Source organism: Patagioenas fasciata, chromosome 2 (genome assembly GCF_037038585.1).
Source record: "Patagioenas fasciata isolate bPatFas1 chromosome 2, bPatFas1.hap1, whole genome shotgun sequence".
Lineage (NCBI taxonomy): Eukaryota > Metazoa > Chordata > Aves > Columbiformes > Columbidae > Patagioenas > Patagioenas fasciata.
Genome location: NC_092521.1, coordinates 74,060,173 through 74,079,301, shown reverse-complemented (window position 1 = coordinate 74,079,301; position 19,129 = coordinate 74,060,173). Strand labels below are relative to the sequence as shown.

Here is a 19,129-nt window from a genome sequence, read left to right as displayed (position 1 = left end):
CCCCCAGTCACAATAATTTCAGTCATTAGATGTATTGCAGATAAACAGCAATCAATTTCTGATCTGTTTTTAGGCGACACTCTTAAATGTCCCAATTCGCAGAATAGCTTTATTTCAGACTTGAACACAAGTCCTGAAACCAGATTAGCACCCTAGAGCTTCCCATGTAATCAGATACCGAAAGGCAGTTCTCTCTCCATTAAAGCTGACCTTGCACCGTGACATTGTACTTTTATCTCAAAAATCAGATATACTTACACTTTTGCAAATGTCCTTTTAAGCAGTATTTCATAACAGGCAGTATAGCTGCAGTGAGTATGGATTGTTTCCATCTCTAAATATACTTTTCCTCTTCACATGTCAAACTGCCTTTGAAATTTAGGATTTGATTTTGGTTAAGGCATCAGAATTTGAAGTTAATATTCTGATGCTGCACAGACACTGTTTTTACAGAACAACTGCCATTGTTACAGCATGATTAAAAACCAGGCTACATAATAAATCAACTTTCCGAGATGGAAAGCTCATTAGTACTGAGATTGTTCAAGTGCCCACAGCCATGTTTTAACGTTTAGCTATAACACCTTCACTGAAATATTCAAAAGGTTCTTACATAAAGCCAAATACACTTAAAACATGCCTGCTAACAGGGAAGAATATGCAGAACCCAATGATGTGGAGGAAGGCAGTAGAGTGGCACAGGCAAGAATTCAGTTCAGTCACATTAAAAATGTCCCCTAGAAGCTATCCGAAGAGAGTAATAGTTTCCATCCTTTCACTCTCTTAACATCTTGACAGTACAAATTTAGTTGGATTACAAAAGAAAACATAAAGGCAATAAAGTTATTCCACAAAACATATGAGCTCATTCCAAGATCTTACAGTTATGTTGTATTGATTAAATTAGAAGAGGGCATTTCAGGTCACTAAGCTCTATTATGGACCATTAACTCAAATGGAGAAATAAGCCACCTAGGAGGCACAGAACAAGCTGAGACCACAAGTCTCCACATGCATGCTGGACAGTAAATAAATAAGTATATAAAACAACAAAACAAAAAAAAGGGAAATCATTGCACTTGACTGCTTTAGTGATGCTTACAGAAAGGATGGAGATGATGCAAGTTGCTAAGTAAATACCTTTACACAGAAGAGAGTGTACTACCTATAGGATTTTGGACTTTTTTGATCACAAAAGACATGAGATAGGTGTGCAAGAAGTGAGCTCAGCTCAGGTACTTGGGTATCATGAGCAAATATTGAGACACTAGTTTGCCTCTGGTATCTGAATTTCCCCAAGCACATCATTGCTAACAGAAGCACTGGACTTAGCAGCTCAAGCCCTAGAAATGAAAAGCTTGGACAATGTCACCTGCCTAAAGGGCTTGCAGGTTGCTTTTTCCTGCAGGCTTGTCGCAGCCCATGCAAGGTGCTGTTCTCCTGCCAAGTGCTCACCGGCGAGGCTGTTCCATCAGGCTGCCGGCAAACAGGCACTCGGCAAGCGGCCAGCTGCCCCGACACAACCATGGTAGCCACACCAGGACAGGAACGATATCTGTGTCGCTGGTGACATCACCCCACTGAGCTGATATTACCTCAGGGGAAGCGTGCCAGCAGTAAATAAACACATGAGGTGAACCTTTGCCTCTTGCTAACAGAGCAGACTCTTGTAACAGACTAATAGGTTTATGTACCTACCCCATGGCACCCCCTCTCCCCCCAAAACATGCCGTTTCACTCAGCTGGTTCTTGTGCAATAGCTGAAGCACAGAGAGTTTTCTAAAGATGCCCAATAAGGGACACCCCCGGACAAGAAGAGAGGATATCCCTATGCTACCCATTCCATTACCCAGCCAACAGGTGCAAAATGACAACCGCTCCAACAGTCTTAGCTCTGCTTCAGCGGCAACAGAAGTGCACATCCCTTAATATTAAGGGCAGGGTGAGAGGAAATGGCCTCAGGTTGCACTGCAGAGGTTTACATTGGATATGAGGAAAAATTTCATCATGGATAGTGTGGTGGAAAGGGAACAGGCTGCCCAGGAAGTAGTTGAATCACCATCCCTGGAGATATTTAGAAGATGAGCAGATGAGGTTCTTAGGGATATGGTTTAGTGCCAGTTAGGTTATGGTTGGACTCGATGATCTTGAGGGTCTCTTCCAACCAAAATGATTCTATGATTCTAAGGACAAAAGTAAATGAAAAAGGACATTTTATTTTACGATTTATTTCAGTGTCTCCCCCTTCCTATTTGATTGGTGGCAAGTTTCTCAAAGAGTCATCATGTTAGGCTTATGCTAGCACTAAGGCAAGCTGTTTTCCAATAGGTAACACATAATGGGTGAGGGAGGGAAGCGCCCTGTTGCACAAGAAGAATCTGGAAAGAAGCAACAGAATCACCCCAGCCAAGTGTCCAATTTACACCTTCACCTCCTAAAGCCTTAGACAAGAATTTAACAGTAACAAGAAGAAACAGCTTTTAACCACCCTAAATTGACATCCTGTGAATCTACTCCCCACCTCCAAGATAACTGGAGATACAAATCTTGAAAGAGAAGCTAGAAGAATGCTATCCCTCCATCTCCAATATGAAAAAAAGGAAAAACACTTTCTCAGACATCATACATCTACACAGCTTCAGCCCCCAAGGGACAGATATGGGGTGTCACAGACTATCTCCAGCAAGGAGCCCAACTCCACCAGCTCTCCCAACGCAACCGCTCTGCCCCACCGATGACCTCTCCCCTCCAACAACGCAAGAAGTTCATTACAAACCCGGTAGTAACTTAACCATTTCTGCACAGGCCACCAAAGAACATAGGCTTAAAATTTACTCTGACCACCACATAAATAGGGAAAGATTAATTTTTAATGCTGTAATACTTCCTGCTTTAGGCTTACTTTAAAATTCTCTTTAGTTTTTCTACACCTCCACTTGTAGAAATTCCAAATAATATAGGCCCCAAGGCAAACCATGTTACACCCTATACAACCAAGACAGAAGGCTCCTTCCCTGCACTGAATCCTGCCTTGTCAAAATTTGCACACAGGCCTGCTTATAATCTTTCAGGATTCAAAAATCCAATGCTTGTCAACTATATTGGAGCTTTTTTTACTCGTATCAGGTGGCTTCAGAGGAATACATTTTAAATGTGTCCAAAATCGAAGATTTGTGAAACTGATACTAAAAAGTCGATATATGAAAATTAAAATTAAAAAATACAATAAAAATAAAAGAAAAATCCATCAGTCACCTGCAAATATTACTCTGAACATGCAAGATTTTAAACCATTTGTAGTCTGTTTCTTCTCATTTCATTGATTTCACTCGATCTTCATTAGCAGCCTTACAGAGTCTTCCTGATAAACTCAATTAGTTGGTCTATTTTGTCCTCCTGTGGCTTGCTGCAAATCTCTGAAATTATCTGTACTAAACACCAACCTACTTTGTCTTATCTTTTCATCTTTTTTTACATTTTTTTCCAGAGTTCTGTCGGCCCAAGGGTTTGGGAACTAATATAATGAGCGAAGTTAAACTTCTGCCGCTATTATGGGTATCCTCCTAGTAACTGTGCTAACAAGATTCATCACCAAGTACAATGGAAGCCTTCTCCCAAACAAGACAAAGGTACTGGAACGAGCTAGGCAGGAAGGGGGGGCTCATCCCTCTGCCTAAGGGTAGTCAGTGTAAATCTTTTTGGCACTAATGGTTGCGTTTTTTTATAAGGCTGGACAATGACAACAACATTTATACAAAGCATGAGAATTCATGAATGTCTTGGCAGCTTTTGGAATTGCCTCTGCAATACAAACAAGACTATCTGTTTTTCACTCCACATTTTCAATTCAGTACCAGCTGGATTCTGCAAAAACATGGGTTAGTTCTGATATGCCAAATAACTGACTCATCCCAGTGGGATCCCATAACTGAAGCACATTAGAAGTAGCACTGGCCACTACTAAACACGCTGCACCTCAGCTACAGGACAAATAATATCACCTCAACCTCATGTGCCTATCCTGAGACAGATATTAAAGATATTAAAAGCAAGTAATAATAGCAATGGTGGAGAAAAAGGACTACAGAAGATTATTTCTCTGGGCTAAACCCTAAGCATCATAATCACAGAATCACAAAATGTTTGGGGTTGGAAGGGACCACTGGAGATCATCTAGTCCAACCCACCTGCTACAGCAGGTTCACCCAGAGCAGATCTCACAGGAATGTGTCCAGGAGGGTTTTGAATGTCTCCAGAGAAGATGACTCTACAACCTCTCTGGGCAGCCTGTTCCAGTGCTCTGGCACCCTCAAAGTAAAGAAGTTTTTCCTCATATTCAGATGGAACCTTCTGTGCTTCAGTCTGTGCCCATTGCCCCTCATCCTATCGTTGGGCACCACTGAAAAGAGTCTGGTCCCATCCTCTTGACATCCAGCCTTCAGATAATACTTTGTCTAAGCCCATACTCATTCAAAAGTCCATACATATTTATACAGGTTTGTGTTTTTTGGACACAGGCAGTGTGTTAAAATGGTAGTTTCCACCATCGCTGACTGTTATCATATCTATAAAAGTTAACGTATCAGTTACTAGCCAGCGAGATACAGCAGAGCCATCTGCCTCATGAGCAGGCCTCAGTGCAACACAAGTTGGCAGCTGCTTTGCATCCCTTCAGGTTTGGTGTGAACAAGTCATTGTCCACAGGTGTAGGAATGTCACAGAAACCTAACACCAACGATTTGCAACCACAGCATCTCCATTGTCTCACTGTGCAGGCAACATTTCCTAGCATGACCAAGCAAGACAGACCAAAGGACAGCTGTTCGCTAAAACAACTCATATCACCTTTTTCTTTCTGCTGCCAGAGTCACCTGGCTATGGAGCCAGAGGTACCACAATACTAGCCCAGATCTGCCTGCAAACTGCTGTGATAAAAAGAATCAAGTTGAGCAAGAGCCAAGAACACTTCAGGAGAGGAAGGTCACGTGAATTTATTAATAAAAGGAAGATAAATCTCTCAAAGGCCTATGGCAAAACACATTTGCACAGACAATCATCTCACAAGTACACACATACAGAAAGTGCCAGAAATGCATGTCTAATACATCTACTAAAAGTCAGGGTGACAGAATACATCTTATTTATGCCTGGCTTCAAAATCCTGAATAAGAAGTAGCTACACAACCTCAAAAACTACGTCAAGTACTAATAAAAGGTACTGCCCATGAACTTTTTGACCGGGACTGGAGTTGGCACTATTTGCTGCTTGCTAGAAAAACAAACAAAAAAATTAGCTCCAAAACACGTCTCGCAAAGCAAAACCCAGAAGTTAATGGTGGTGGTACCACAGAGTGGAGGAACGGAGGCTGCAGGGCCCCAGTGCTTGGGAAGACAGGAGAACCAGCAGCATCCTTCGGGACGGGACTGGAAGAACGAGTGCTGGAGCCCATCACTTCTACAAAAGACCTCAGAACAGCACATCCATGTCAATATGTTTTGACTAAAATCACCATTATGGTTCCCCAGGTCTGCCCCTCGCTACTGGATGGAATACAAACGCTGTAGGCTACACACTGCAGAGAATGTGCCATTGCATTGTGAGTGCTACACATACTGCAAAGTCACACATGGCTGAGGAGGTTACAGTTTCCTTCATCTCCACATTCTACTCCCGCAGGGAAAATTTTAGAAAAATAACTACACTTGTCCCATCCTAAGCAGGCTCTCACTTCCTCTTCATGTTTTTAAAGATGGGAAATAATTGTTTTGATTGTTTCTTCACTCCTTTCTTAACTCTTCAGGAAATGTCGTATAGGTTATACGTATTTTTCTTCATCAAGCCTAGAGGCTTTACTACAGCTTCTGGAAGGACTGCTCAAGATATAATTTATTTGTTATTAAATGCCAAATCCTGGCTGGCTGTTGTTAATTTTCTATAACTTTCAGTAGGCAGCTGAAGCATACCTGTTCCTTTAAATCAGTAGATATTAGTATTGCTCAGCTGGATGAAACTCACTCTTTCCTGTTGCATTTAATTTCTCAAGTAGCTTTTGGGGAACAGAGGTAAGAAATCCTAGTTCCTGCTCTCTGCATTTAACACTTTTACAAAATCTGCCCAACTAACAGAGTCATTGAAAAGTTAATATTAAATAACAGCCTAGATATAAAAATACTTATTGTTAAAGTAAGAGTTTATCAGCATACCCAGACATAAGCAGTTATTGAACTATTTCTAGGAAAAAATACTATCCCATCTGCACTTAACTTTTCACATCTGTTTCATAGGAAACGTGCCTATGTTAAAAGACTCCTCACTTAAAAAAAAAAAATATTCTCTGCTTCCCAACCTTCACAAGATATTATAACAAAAAAGTTGAACAGTTCTAAAGCATCTGCTTGTGTAAAAAGAGTGATTCAGCAGGAAACATGTACTTGAAATACCCTTCACAAGAAAGAGCTTATTCACGCAGGGACAGTTGGCAGCGATATCTCTGTCTCCACTTGAATGCTCTTTTTCCAGCTTGTGTTGAAGGGATTCAGATGCCTGGGAGGAAGCTAATCACCATTTTTATAGGCCGTGGAAAGCAGTGTATAGTTCAGAATTGCAAGTGCCTGTACCAAAGCTCTCCCAGTGAAAAGCAAAGGGCTATAAGATAATGTTCAACAGAAACTGGCAAATCCGCTGTGCTCACTGAGAAATGTGGGCAGGTATGAATTGGAAGTGCATACATAAAATAATGTAATAAGTACGGTTGTTCAACGTTCAGCTGCAGCATTTAAGGCCCAGCACACTAAAGAGAAAAAGGCAGGGAGCACCTAACACATGAAATATTTTAGCTAATGCTAATGCTTCCACAATTTCTGCTCACAATAAGTATGTATGTAAACCATTTGTTTTGTGGCAAGGCTATCAGTTTCCCCTAAAATCTTGCAAAACACAGGAACAAAAGCTTTAGACCTTCTAGGCAGTATAAGATAAATAAAGTCAGTAAGTAATGTGGTATATAACAGGAAGCAAAATTTACCATGGTCTGTTGCAAGTATCTTTATCATCAGCATAATCAAGATATACCACCAGATTCATCTATTGAACACAAACAGTGGTCCTGCAAATTACTTCTGGACACAGGTTTACTTCATCGAAGTCAGTGCCAGCAAAGCTTTAATAGAAAGTAATGGATAACACAGTTCAATGTAAGAGTACAAAGCCAAAGCAAACAGCTGCCATAGAACTTAAAAACCCACTTTATGTTACTAATCTGGTTTTCCTATTTATTGTGTGAATAATATGACTGGATGGGAGCTAGTTCAGACCATGTCACGACTCCTACTGAAGCTCCTCATGTTATATTTTTCTATGTACTACTCATTAACCAGTTACTGGAATACACAGCATCTCTTAAAATACTTGCACTTTCAAGTTCTTAGACAAGAACACATTTTATATGCTATGAAATAGTGTAGACACTCTTGGACAGAACAAACACAGAAGACGTGACATACATCACGCCTACGGTTACTTCCATTTTTAAAGAGATAACGAAGCAGCAGGTCTCATGCCTGCAAGGCACATTGCTTCCCTCTGACACAGCAAAAAGACAGAAGCGCTACAGCCCAGCACAGCATTAAAGGCGTCCTCTGAGAAGTCAGGTTTCAGTTCTTAATCCTGGTCACTTATGTAACAGCGTTTCACAGTCATGAGGGTGGGCAAGATTAATAATATCCTAAAATATCTACTTCAGCAACAAAATAGGAAAGATTTTAGAAATACTGGATTTGATTGCTGTTGTAAGAAAAAATGCTAAACCATTTGTCAGGGCAAAAGTGATCTTTACTTCAGAAACCACTGTGAAAAACATTAACAGGGTCTTTATAAACAGGCCTCAAACAGCCAGTACCTCTGTGAAAAGCATTCTGTTTAAAGATAGCTGTTTCCTAAATTAATTTGGACCAGTTTGCGAACAGACGTGTCTCAAAGTAGCTGAGGCAGAGCCACATATCAGGTGACACTGTACAGATCCTTCTGCAGTACTGCAACATTGGCAGAGGAAAAGAAGGATGTGAAAAGGAAGTACTACTCTGTAAGAAAAAATGTCAGGCTATAAAATTAGCATTTTGCCACCAAAACAGAATACTACCTATCTCTTTAATAAATGTTCAGACTTCACGAGCAGCAGGCCACATACTCTCACTCTAACACATGAACCACACACAATGTGTTCCCCCCAAAAATCCCTTGACTGAATGGGGATACTTACAAATAACTTCAGAAGAAGTTACCTACATAGATCTGCTCCAGGATTTGCACACCCCAAGTAGGTGAGATTAATGTAATAATACCATTCTAATATGAATGAAAAATCGAATTTATAAACTTGGTTTTGTAAGTATGCAAGCATGGCACAACACACTGCCTGCGCTACTGTAAATTTTAGACTGGATAACATGACACCCTGTTATCTTCTACTTTCAATTGGAAGCAAAGCTTTTAAAAACTGGAAGACTTGGAGGGCAAGGAGTAAATTAAAATACAATCCTCACTTTAGTCTGGGACTTGTTTGCAAAACTTCAATAGTTTTGAGGATCTACAAGTCATGAAATTCCAGTCTTGCTGCCCTTGGCAAACAAAAGCAGCTGAATTTTTAAAGGAAAAGCTAAGCATATCATATTTGATAAATATTTTAAGTCATAAGTCCGTGATCTTTTTTGTTTCAATAGCCTTGTGCTGACTGGAATACAATTAGCTGTTGCCCTGAGGAAACAACATTTGAAGATGCCCTTCAAGGACTTGGTTCCAAATTAAGCCACCATGAACCCTGAGGGTAAGGGGGTTCACCAGTTAACATGGCACTCTCTGTTATTAATTATTTCAAAGCAAAACAAATACAGCTGAGCCAAAACATTCCTGCTATAATAGTAACTGTCTTCCTTTACATATCTGAACAGACATGAATTGGCAAAGAAAGATTTTTAAAATTTGTTTTACAACATCTAGTTCAGGACTTCCTTCTCTCGAATGAGCTGATTTCTGTCATGCAAGGCAAGTAAACATACTTTTCTCCTACTGCAAAAGATGACCAAAACCCTGACCATTTCTTATAGCAATGAAAGATTTTTCAAATGCAACTTTAACATTACAAATGTTGAATTCAATTTCAGTACTTACTTTCTCCTCCCCGCTCCCAAAAATGGGAGAATATACCTGCCACCATGAGATGCACCAGAAGTTCTTTGTCATCTTTACCCACAGATCACAGGACAGTTGTGACGAAAAACCCTTATTTCTCAGCTCTCCTTCTCCAACCATCTAGAACTTTGGTGTGTTTTTTTTTTTGTTGCTGCTGTTGGTTTTTGGTTTTTTTTTTTGTTTTTTTGGTTTTTTTTTAATGAGAAGGAGAAATGGGAATATGGAGGTAAAACTACCTCTGCATATGCAGCACCCTGGCTTTCCCCCAATGAGCCTGGATGCCCACTCACTGTTCCCTACCTTGGTGATTCAGGGAGATGCGGTTAGATGGTTCTTGGAAACCCGGTTCCACCAGATCCCGCCGACCATGAGCCGAAGTCTGATCTACATTGTCCTAAAAACAGAAGAGAAGAAAATGTTATCAAAAACAGGCATTCTGTACTCCCTATAAGCTACACTGTACAGAGCCAAACCACCGATACAAAAACATCCCTGACATACCTCTGAAAGAAGAAACCAACATTAGAGAAGGAGGTGGGGAAGGAGGAAGGTTTTAGGGAGACACTAGACTATCACTTCAATACAGGTGTCACAAATCCAGAATCAATAACTCTGCTGTTGGCTCATCTATACATCGGTTTTGCATTTCAAACTGGGAAACACTGATGTTAGTGCACTTTCTAGTTAGCAAAAGTTTCTTCTTGCATCAAATTATGTGGAGGCTTAGGGTTTTGTTTTCTTTAATTCCAAGTGTGTGGTTTAGGGGTTTGTAACTAATCAACGGGACTGAAACAGATTCAGTAGTGAACTACGAAACCTCAAGTGGAATCACAAGTTCAATTTAGATAAACATCCATAACTCTGGATGCCAACCTGTATTTTTTTTTTTCTTACTAGAACTCTCACAAGATCGGGTTTCAAGAAGTTTTAACACAGACTGAATTTGGCTAAGTCTAAAATACCGCAGTTTCTCACAGAACTTGCCAAAAAAAGAAGACTAGGAGAAAGCAGGAAAATTGAAATATAAACAAAAAATAAGAAAAGCAAGATAAACCATGGTGGATTTTAGAAATACAAGGAGGAAATTTAGTGCAGGTGCACAGTTTTACAAAGCTGGCATACCTTTGTATATACCAGTTAAAGGTAGGTATGGAAAACCAGAAGCGAGTGCATGAAGTTGACCACATTAATGTATGACTGCCCATGAATCATGTTGCAGTGACATACGTGACTGGATACATGTTCCTGCTGTGCCCAAAGTGTGAGACAGATACACAACAGCATGACCTGCATATTTATGTCAAAACATAGGAACCACCTTCACAGCAAATGACATTGTAGTTATGGCAGAGCAACAACATGCACACAGCAAGCAGCGATTCAACTATGCACAACCACGAGCTCTCAGCTCAACTTTTCCAGTTGACAGAATACAAGCTAATGCTAAAAAACATAATGGATGTAGTGTTTGGTGATAAGAATTGTATATAGTTATAAAGGATACAAAATAAATTACATTATCTCTTCTTTGGAGAGACCATCTCAAACAGCAGTTACTGAGCTTTGACTCAAGTACTCAAGCACTGCTCTTCAGTGCCTCCACCATCAGGGATCAATTCAGTAGCCCAAAGGCTTTTAAAAAGACAGAGACTGCCAACAGTGGTATGACTAACGGAGGTTTTAACAAGTAAACAATATATGGTAAGATACGTACGACATCCGTCATTCTATGCCAGATATAAGTGGCACCACTTGGCCTTCGGCCTCCATATTGGCTACTTCCCATTACAGCTCTTTACCTCCCCTGCCACCGATTTTCACAACACTGGCTGTTGTTTCATAAGCCACATCTAGTTAACCTCACAAGTTTTTGTACTTGTCTCCCAGGAATTAAGGAAAAAAAAAAAAAAAAGACTTCCTGTCAGCATGACTGTATGTGTTTTTACTTTCTTGAAACATGGCAGTATTTGTTAGCTCTTTCCCTGGAGCTAACTGAATGGTGTTGGGAACACGCAGCTCCTGAGCTCCTGTCTCTGTCAAATCCCTTCCAACCACAGGGTATCGCATCCTAACATTATTACCACTTTTGGATCACTAGTCGTTTTCACTGGATGTATCTCATTTTCTCTGGGATACCACACAGCCAGCACTGACCTGGCCCACAACATCTCAATTTTAAATTTCAGGGACTTCCAGCATGAGAAGGCCACTGCAGGAAGCAGAAAGCACATAGTAAATTAAGAGTCTGCTCCTCAGAAAGTTTACCATAATTCTTTCAAAGGCTTCAAGGACAACAGTAGGGAGAAGATGCTTATCTAGGAAAAGTTGCAGTCAAAACTTAAAGCCGAAGTCTATTGTTCTTCAGTTATTTCAAACCTAGTACAAAGGTTGAGAGGTGAACATCGCAGGAATGAAGAACAAAGCAGCAGAACATCCTTCATCCTTGCGCAGAGCTTTCCTTGTGCGTTTCCTCCCATGCAATTCAACGTCACATATTTATACCGGCTAGATAAAACCCCACTGACGCAGTTTAGCAGCCGTAGTGCCACTTCCCAGGAACAAGTCCGGATATCCGATGCATGGATGCAGTTGCTTATTGCCTCTCAGCTGGGAAGGGTAACAGGGCATCCCAAAATAAACGAAAGGCTGAACAAGAAAACCAGTTATAGGCTATTTCTTACACACCTAAATGTGTCTCCAGTTGTACCAAGACACAAAAGCCCCTAGTGGAAGGCTGGATTCATGCAATACTATGTAGTAACACAGGACAGGATATGGCCAAGATGCATCTTTTTACCCTTGGGTTTCCCACAGCAGTAACACACAAACACTTAACTCAGAAGACCTTATTTCAGGCTTAGAGCTGGCTGCAAGTCCGTAACTCTTCAATGAAAACAGACCTTTTTTTTAACTAGCCATTGCCAATAATTTACAGGAATAGGATTCATCCTCTCTGGAATCACCTCACAGCTGTACCAGAAGATGCTGAGAACCACAGGTCTTATTCACAAAGCTTATGCCAAAGTCACAGTGAGATATATCAAAGTTTTCAGAAGCAGAGGTTTCATTGACTAATGATTGCCAATGCTGCCTTTACAAAGCTGATGCCCCTGCCCATATTGTTAGGTGCAAACCCCTGCCCAGAAGGTCCACGAGTTCTCCTGCAGCTTGAGCAAAGTGTGGAACCAGAGGTTTCCTCCGGGCACCGAGGGCCAGCACAACCCAAGTGCTAAAGTAAAGCGACAGACGTGCATAAACAAAGCCACACCTGTTAAAGCAATGCAGGTAGCAGAGGAGAAAAGGTAAGGGCGGTGTGATTTAAAGAGCTCAGGGTAGTTTCACATGACCCTCCAGAATCTGTCTGTGTCCGTTGTGCACAAACAGTGGCACCTGGCCAGCTGCAGCACAGATCAGATAGACACTGGAACAAGGTTAAAAGAAGAAAGGGGGGAGGGGGAAGTTATACAATTGCTCCATGCCAGTGGCCTCATTTTTGGGCCCCACTTGGGGCCATGGCCAAGGCCCTCAGTAAGGTGGGCACCTGCTTTGGTCCATCACCGTCCCCCCCACTGCTGCTGAAACCAGGCTCCTGGTAAGTCATGTGTCTGCTCCATGTTTTAATCCCCAGCCCTCCCTCCTCTTCCAATAAATGCTCTCAATATGAAATTAAAGCATGTTACTTAACTTACTGTACCATCCAGCTATTGTAGTATTTTTAGAAGCTAGCTGAGCATTAGCCCTCGCTGACTCGTTTGCATGTACTATTTTCTCTGGCAGTCAGCATCTGTGACCAAGGATGACTTAACTGAGTGACTAGCAAGAGTGCTACAAGGATCTGAAGCAGGGTTTATTTTTTTTTTCCCAGAGTCTTTTAAAGCAACAGCACTTCATATCGCCAGACACACCATCATTACAGGTTAGATTTCTGTGTCCTTTTGTAAACCTACATTGCATGATGCAAAATGTGACATGCTTCCATCGCATTAAGAGCCAAAGTCCACTCATAGGCAGTATTATCTCTATGTATCAGTAACCAGGACAATCTGGATTTATTTTTCAATATATAACCAAGCCTTTCAAGTTGCACTCCTTCAACTATGACATACAATGTTTGCTCCTGTTTGTGCTAGCATGATAAGCATTTCAGTTATCAAAGAAAACTTTAAATCTGGTGTTTTAATCAGAGAATCAGACAGCCATATACTATAGCAGCTCTGTTGTCTGCACGTGTGCTCTTTAGTCACTTCTATAGCTCTAAGTGCTACTGTTCCCACCTGCAGTTCAGCTCAGAAGAGTATGTATCAGGACAAGACAGCATCATTAGGCTGACCAGCATGTTGCCACTGCTCTGTTTTTCTCTCATCTTGGTTCTTTCAGGACAGGTTATCCAGACAGTCATTTATGATAGTCTTACAGGTAAACAGGACTTAGAAAAGCAGATAAAGTACAAACAACAAGCTCTCATATATACTTCCCTTCTGCCTCTTTCTTTGTAAAGAAAGGGACATGACATTAGCAGAGACAGAGTAGCTTTCCCTAGAGGTCTGGAAATCCCCTTTTACTGAAGGCTTCAACTTTTTCCAATTTGAGCAGCCACTCGATGTATATGTGATGAAGGAAGGCTACGAGTAGCAGCACAGCTTCTCGGAAACTCCTGGGAGCATGGCCAGACCGAGGACATCCAGACCACCAAGACAACAGTCCCTGGTTTTGCATTTACTGTAGCTGTCTACAAACCCACATAGCCATGCCCCTTAACAAAAGGTTCAATTGAGCAAGAGTCACGCATACTCATGCCAGCAGTCCCACGGCGACAAATTAAGATCATGACATACTTCTGATGTTTGTACACTGTCCAGCACAACAGTGAGTCAAGTCAGACGTGCTGAGGGGTCCCACTGCGGTTTAGGAGAATATCAAGGCAGATACACCTCGGTTTGCACAGAGACACTCCTGCCGCCCCAGGAGCTCACTGCCTACCTGGCAGGGCTACACAGAGGTAAATGTCTTTAAACGAGTCGAGCATAAAATCAGCCAGGTCATTACTTGAACCACCTTAGCTTTACTCTGTTCAGGCAACATCTGTAAAGCAAAATGAAATACCTTCTGCAAGCACACACTGAGGAAATTATTGCAAAGTGTTCAAATATAAGAGGTTTCCAGAAAAACACAGTTGTTAAAATTCACTGAAGATGTGTTCCCCAAGGGCTGTGAAACAGTGGGCACAGTTCCATGTCCCAAAAGCAGAAAAGGGAGTCCTTCCAGAAATTAGGCTCTTTGTATCTGCAACTTGTTACTCTTACACAAAAGATACAGAACTAGATGAACACTTCTTTACCTGACCCAGTACTGTGATTCTTAACATGCTTCTGGAGTTTCCTTTGGCAACAAACAGATGAAGCAGCACTTCTTCTGAGGACCACTTCATACGATTCTTCACTTCCCAAACAAAAGACTATTTCCATGTATGTAAAGTAAATTTCTGCATTGTTTTCTAAGCAATGCTTCTTGTTTATGCCATGATTTTGCAGCTTTGGTTCACTTAAAGCATCAAATGTACAAAGAGGAAAATAGACTCAGTTATGATTAAATGCTGAGTAGCCAGCTATTCACCTAAACAATCTTTCCTATAGGTTACTGGTACATGCAGCCATCCACAGAGTCTCTGTTCTGTCACTCAATTTTACTCTTAGCCCTGTGAATGCAAACACATAGGCTGTTACAGGAAGAAATCCACCTGACAGACCCAGGCTAATGTTGAAGCTCCAATCCACACTCCACAGTCTAGATCAGCCAGTAATGCACATGACGCTCCTTAAGTCACTGGGCTTTCTAGTGGCTAAAAACCAGCAGCACAGTCCCCTACCAGATAGTTCTTTGATACAACATATTTTCAGCCTGCTGACACCCCAGAGGAAATTTGTGCCAAGTACAGTCGTGAAGGAGGAGCAAGGCTCTTGGGTTTGCCTAAAGTCACTGCTTTGAAAATGCTATCAAGTTTACTCAAACACAGTCCATATTTTTAACTGTCTTCTCCTAGAGCTCCAACCACATCTTCCCTGGGCCATTACGTAACATGTCACAGAAATAAAAAAACACAGGCTTTGCACACCAGGCAAAAAACTTTAAAGCGCATTTTCAGACAACACACATATTACATAATTAAAGACCTGTAACTAAGTTTCCTGCCTCTTAACTATAGTCATTTGACTAGGTAAGAGCCAAGCGAAAGGCTCAGTAAGTCAACAGAGTAACCGTTACCCTAGAATTTTAGCATTCCCATTGCTAAGAGAGCTTGTACAAACAAGGGCTTAAAATAAAGCCACTTAGCTTTGTCAGAAGTCCCGCTCTCTCTCCTGAAGCAAAAAAGCCACTAACAGCACGAATTCTGATTTTACAGTACTGGCTGTCAAGACTGCACGCGATAATCCTGGAGACCAGGAGCAAACAAGCCCAGTTTGGGATTACGGGAGCAGCAAAGGCAGAAGCACATTCCTCTCAAGACACCGTGGCACCTCCGATCCTCGCTGCTGCAAATCAGCAAAATCATGCAATAATAACCTGGCAGGGTGCACAGACCTATTTCTACCCACATATCCATACCACTCTCTGCAGACTTACCAGCACACCACACAACATATACAATAGCTACAAGAAACATAACATTAACAGGAATTAGCAAATAAAGAAGGAAAATGAGACTGACGGACAGACAGACCTGGGTCCACGGTCTATGTCTCTGCAGCGGCTGGGAAATCCGTTAAAAGGAATCACAGGAATTATATTACATCCCATGATGCAGGGGAAGGCAGAAAGGGTTGCCAGTCTGACCTTGGAGGAACTCCCTCCAGACCCCTGTCTTCATTTCAATAACCCACTGACCAGAAAGTCCTTCAATTCAGCAAAAAATTGGGGGGTTGGACCCTGTTGTCAGCACCAAAACCCTGCAGTGTGCATGTTCAAAATCAGTGGTTTCTTCTCCAACACCAACAAAAAGCTTTGTAAATTCACAGACTCTCACGTTTATACAGTATACTGCTAGAGCTGAGCCAGAAATTTATTTTTATAAAGGTGTTTCAGATTTATTTTAAGGATTACTAGTTACAGGACTTGTCATACCTGCACTGCAACTGCTATCAGGGCAGTTTGGTTTCACACCAAAAACTACTGTTACCTACTAGCCAGTTTCTTCCTTTTTCAAAAACAAAGTGTCTCTTCAGCCACCCCAAGAGAAAAAAAGCAATTACTCTGGCAAGAGCTGGACCACAATTAGCAACCTCCAACAGTATCTGGTAGCAGCAGTTTATTCATAAAAGGCTTTTCTCTGGTAAGGCAGAAGGGAACATACCACGGTAGCTGACAGCTTCAGCAATGCACTTCTACAGCACGCATAGACACCAGCTTTACAGACTCAGCTTCTCTAGGCTGGTCTTTGCAAAATTGGCATGATCACGGTTTTCAACACTACTGCACCAGAATTTGGCAAGAATTGCATCAAATTAAATGTCTCTCATGAGATGCAGTCGTCTCTTAGTATCAACTGCTTTTGCAAGAATTCAGCTGTCTACCAGTAATCTGCACAGAGAAAATGGACAGTATATTACCACAGTGTGCACTTTTTGGATCAGACTGCCACCTATTATGGCACAAAAAAATTCAATGCCATCCTGGTTGCTGTCTCTTAATCAGCTAGTACGGAGGGAATCCAACTGACAGGCTCAGAAACGCTAAAGCCTTTGTTCTATTTTTAATAAGACTAAAACCATCGTGGCTGTTAAAGACAGTTTACATGGTTTACAGCTAAAATAAAGTCTTGAAATACAGAAAGAACAAGTGTACAAGGTTCTTGGTGAAAGCAATCACTTCCTGGAGCTGTCTTCAGCTAGCAAGCACTTACAAAAATGAAGCAGTTACTTCCTGATAAAATGCCTTTTTGCTTCTTTTTTAAAAACAAACTCCGTTCCTTTTCATTTCTAACAAAACACCATTAAATAAATGAAGTTTATATTAGGAAATTCTTCACAGTAGAAAATTACATGCTTATGTGGAAATCCTCTTTCTACTGCTGGTCCCCATAGATCCTGATAATGTATCTTTAGCTTGTACTTAATTTTCAGTTAGCCTTACCTCCAAAGTAAGTCACTCTCACTGGCAAGGGACTGCCACTGACAAAGGTATCAAAACCCTTATTTATTGCATGTTCCAAGCTCTTTGGTTTTAGTCAATACCAACTCCACCAATGAAGCCCCTGAAAAATATGTTTTCTATGAGAGAGAACTGTATTTACCAATACGAATTCAACAGAAAAAAATAATCCAGTTTTGTTACTCTGAGAAAGTATAAACTACAGTAATATGTCAGATTCCTTTTCTTTTTAAAGAAGCTTTTCAGTGAAATTTTGCATCATTCTCTTATCAAAGAACTGATACATAACACACATTTCACCAATTAAATTGAGCTAAAAGCACAGCAAGGCTCTAATGAACGTAATGATCCATAACTACTATAGTGGATGATGCTCATGCAATCTAAGGGAGTAAGGCAACCCACATGAGTTGTTGCTCTTAGCTTATTCAAGAATTTTCACCAGGGTCACTTTCTATGTTTTGTCCAAGTTTCTGGAGTACATGGTCAGACTATATTCTTTTCTCAGCAGAAAGATGAAAAGAAACGTAATGGGAATATTTGTACCCAGGTGCTGTGGAAAATTTCAGTATGTCACACACCTGCTAACACATCTGTAATGTCTTCAAAATTACCTTTTTAGCTTACATTAAAAAAAAGAAAAAAGAAAAATCTTCACATGTTCTTTTGGGGGAAGTCGTAACATGCAACAAGAAGGTACAGGATATTTGGTCCTTTCCAACCCACTGCCCTCCCATGCTCAAACCTGTGAAACACAAGGTAGCTCATCTGTTCTACTTGGCATCAAATCTACTAGAGCTCAGGTTATAGCAGCGCTGCCAGCCAGCTGCTTCCAGGAACATTGGCTTCGGGGGTCAGGTTTTGACAGCACCCTCGCACCAAGTTGAAGGGAGACGTTCTGTGAACTTTCTTGTACAGCCTGTCCCAGTGCAGGCTAAGGATGCCCTGCATTAACCTTGGAAGGCTCAGTGCTTAAAAGGATGAGCCAAATGGACTCTGGGATCTTCCACTGCAACAACATATGTGTGTTTAATGCCTGGGGAGAGAGTAGAGAAGGAAGAACATAAATATGCTCCCTTTAAGAATAGATATTCAAATCTTTCTGCTTTGAGAAGTAGTAACTCCAGCCAGATAACTTGAATTACATAAAACTATAAAAAAGGAATGAAAGTAGCATGAAACACAGAGTAAAGGAATTTATCCAATCTGAAAGTGAGTCTGCTTTCTTAAAGGCAACGCTGCTATCCCCTTCTGTCTTCTCCATGCTTCAAGTTCAAACTGAGGGTTTGAACAGGCCAATAAGTGAAGATGATTCTTCACAGCCCTGGACAGAGCTGGTAAAACGATTAGCCTCCTGTGAGAGAAGAGCCATTGTGCTCACACAGACCATTAAAACTCACTTCAAACTGGAAGCCTGATTAATTTCAAGTGTCATGTTGCACAACTTCATATACAAGAATACTTCACTATCCCTACTGGCTTCAACTATCAGCAATATGGACCTTACCTCCCTGCTTTCCAAATTGCTGCAATTTAGGGTGTGCTTGATACCCCTCCCCTCCCTCCCTGAAGAGTGATCCTTAGCACTAGATAAGTAATTAACTAGGCCTAGAAATGGCTGTCCCATCTCATCAAACTTGTGATTCTGATTATCTTGACTACACAGCTTTCTGCTTAGATAAAGAACTGTCTACCTGTTACATGGTGCAATCTGCTCCAGAACTAGCTGCCCAACTCAGACAAGGACATTTGTAGTTTAGGTGAGTTGCTTCCAGTTGGATACAGAACTAGCTCCTT

General features: G+C 41.2%; 1 protein-coding gene across 7 annotated transcripts in view; it reads right to left on the bottom strand.

Annotated features, from left to right (window-relative positions):
• GRB10 (growth factor receptor bound protein 10) overlaps positions 1 to 19,129 on the bottom strand; it is a 147,429-nt gene that overhangs the window by 77,446 nt on the left and 50,854 nt on the right. For all 7 annotated transcript variants that reach the window (XR_011737513.1, XM_071804421.1, XM_065830850.2 and 4 more), the window contains one exon: positions 9,488 to 9,581. Coding sequence is in view for 4 of the 7 variants with exons in the window: in XM_065830850.2 (XP_065686922.1) it covers positions 9,488 to 9,581 (94 nt within the window). In the remaining 3 variants the exon portion in view is untranslated. The remainder of the gene's footprint in view (positions 1 to 9,487; positions 9,582 to 19,129) is intronic.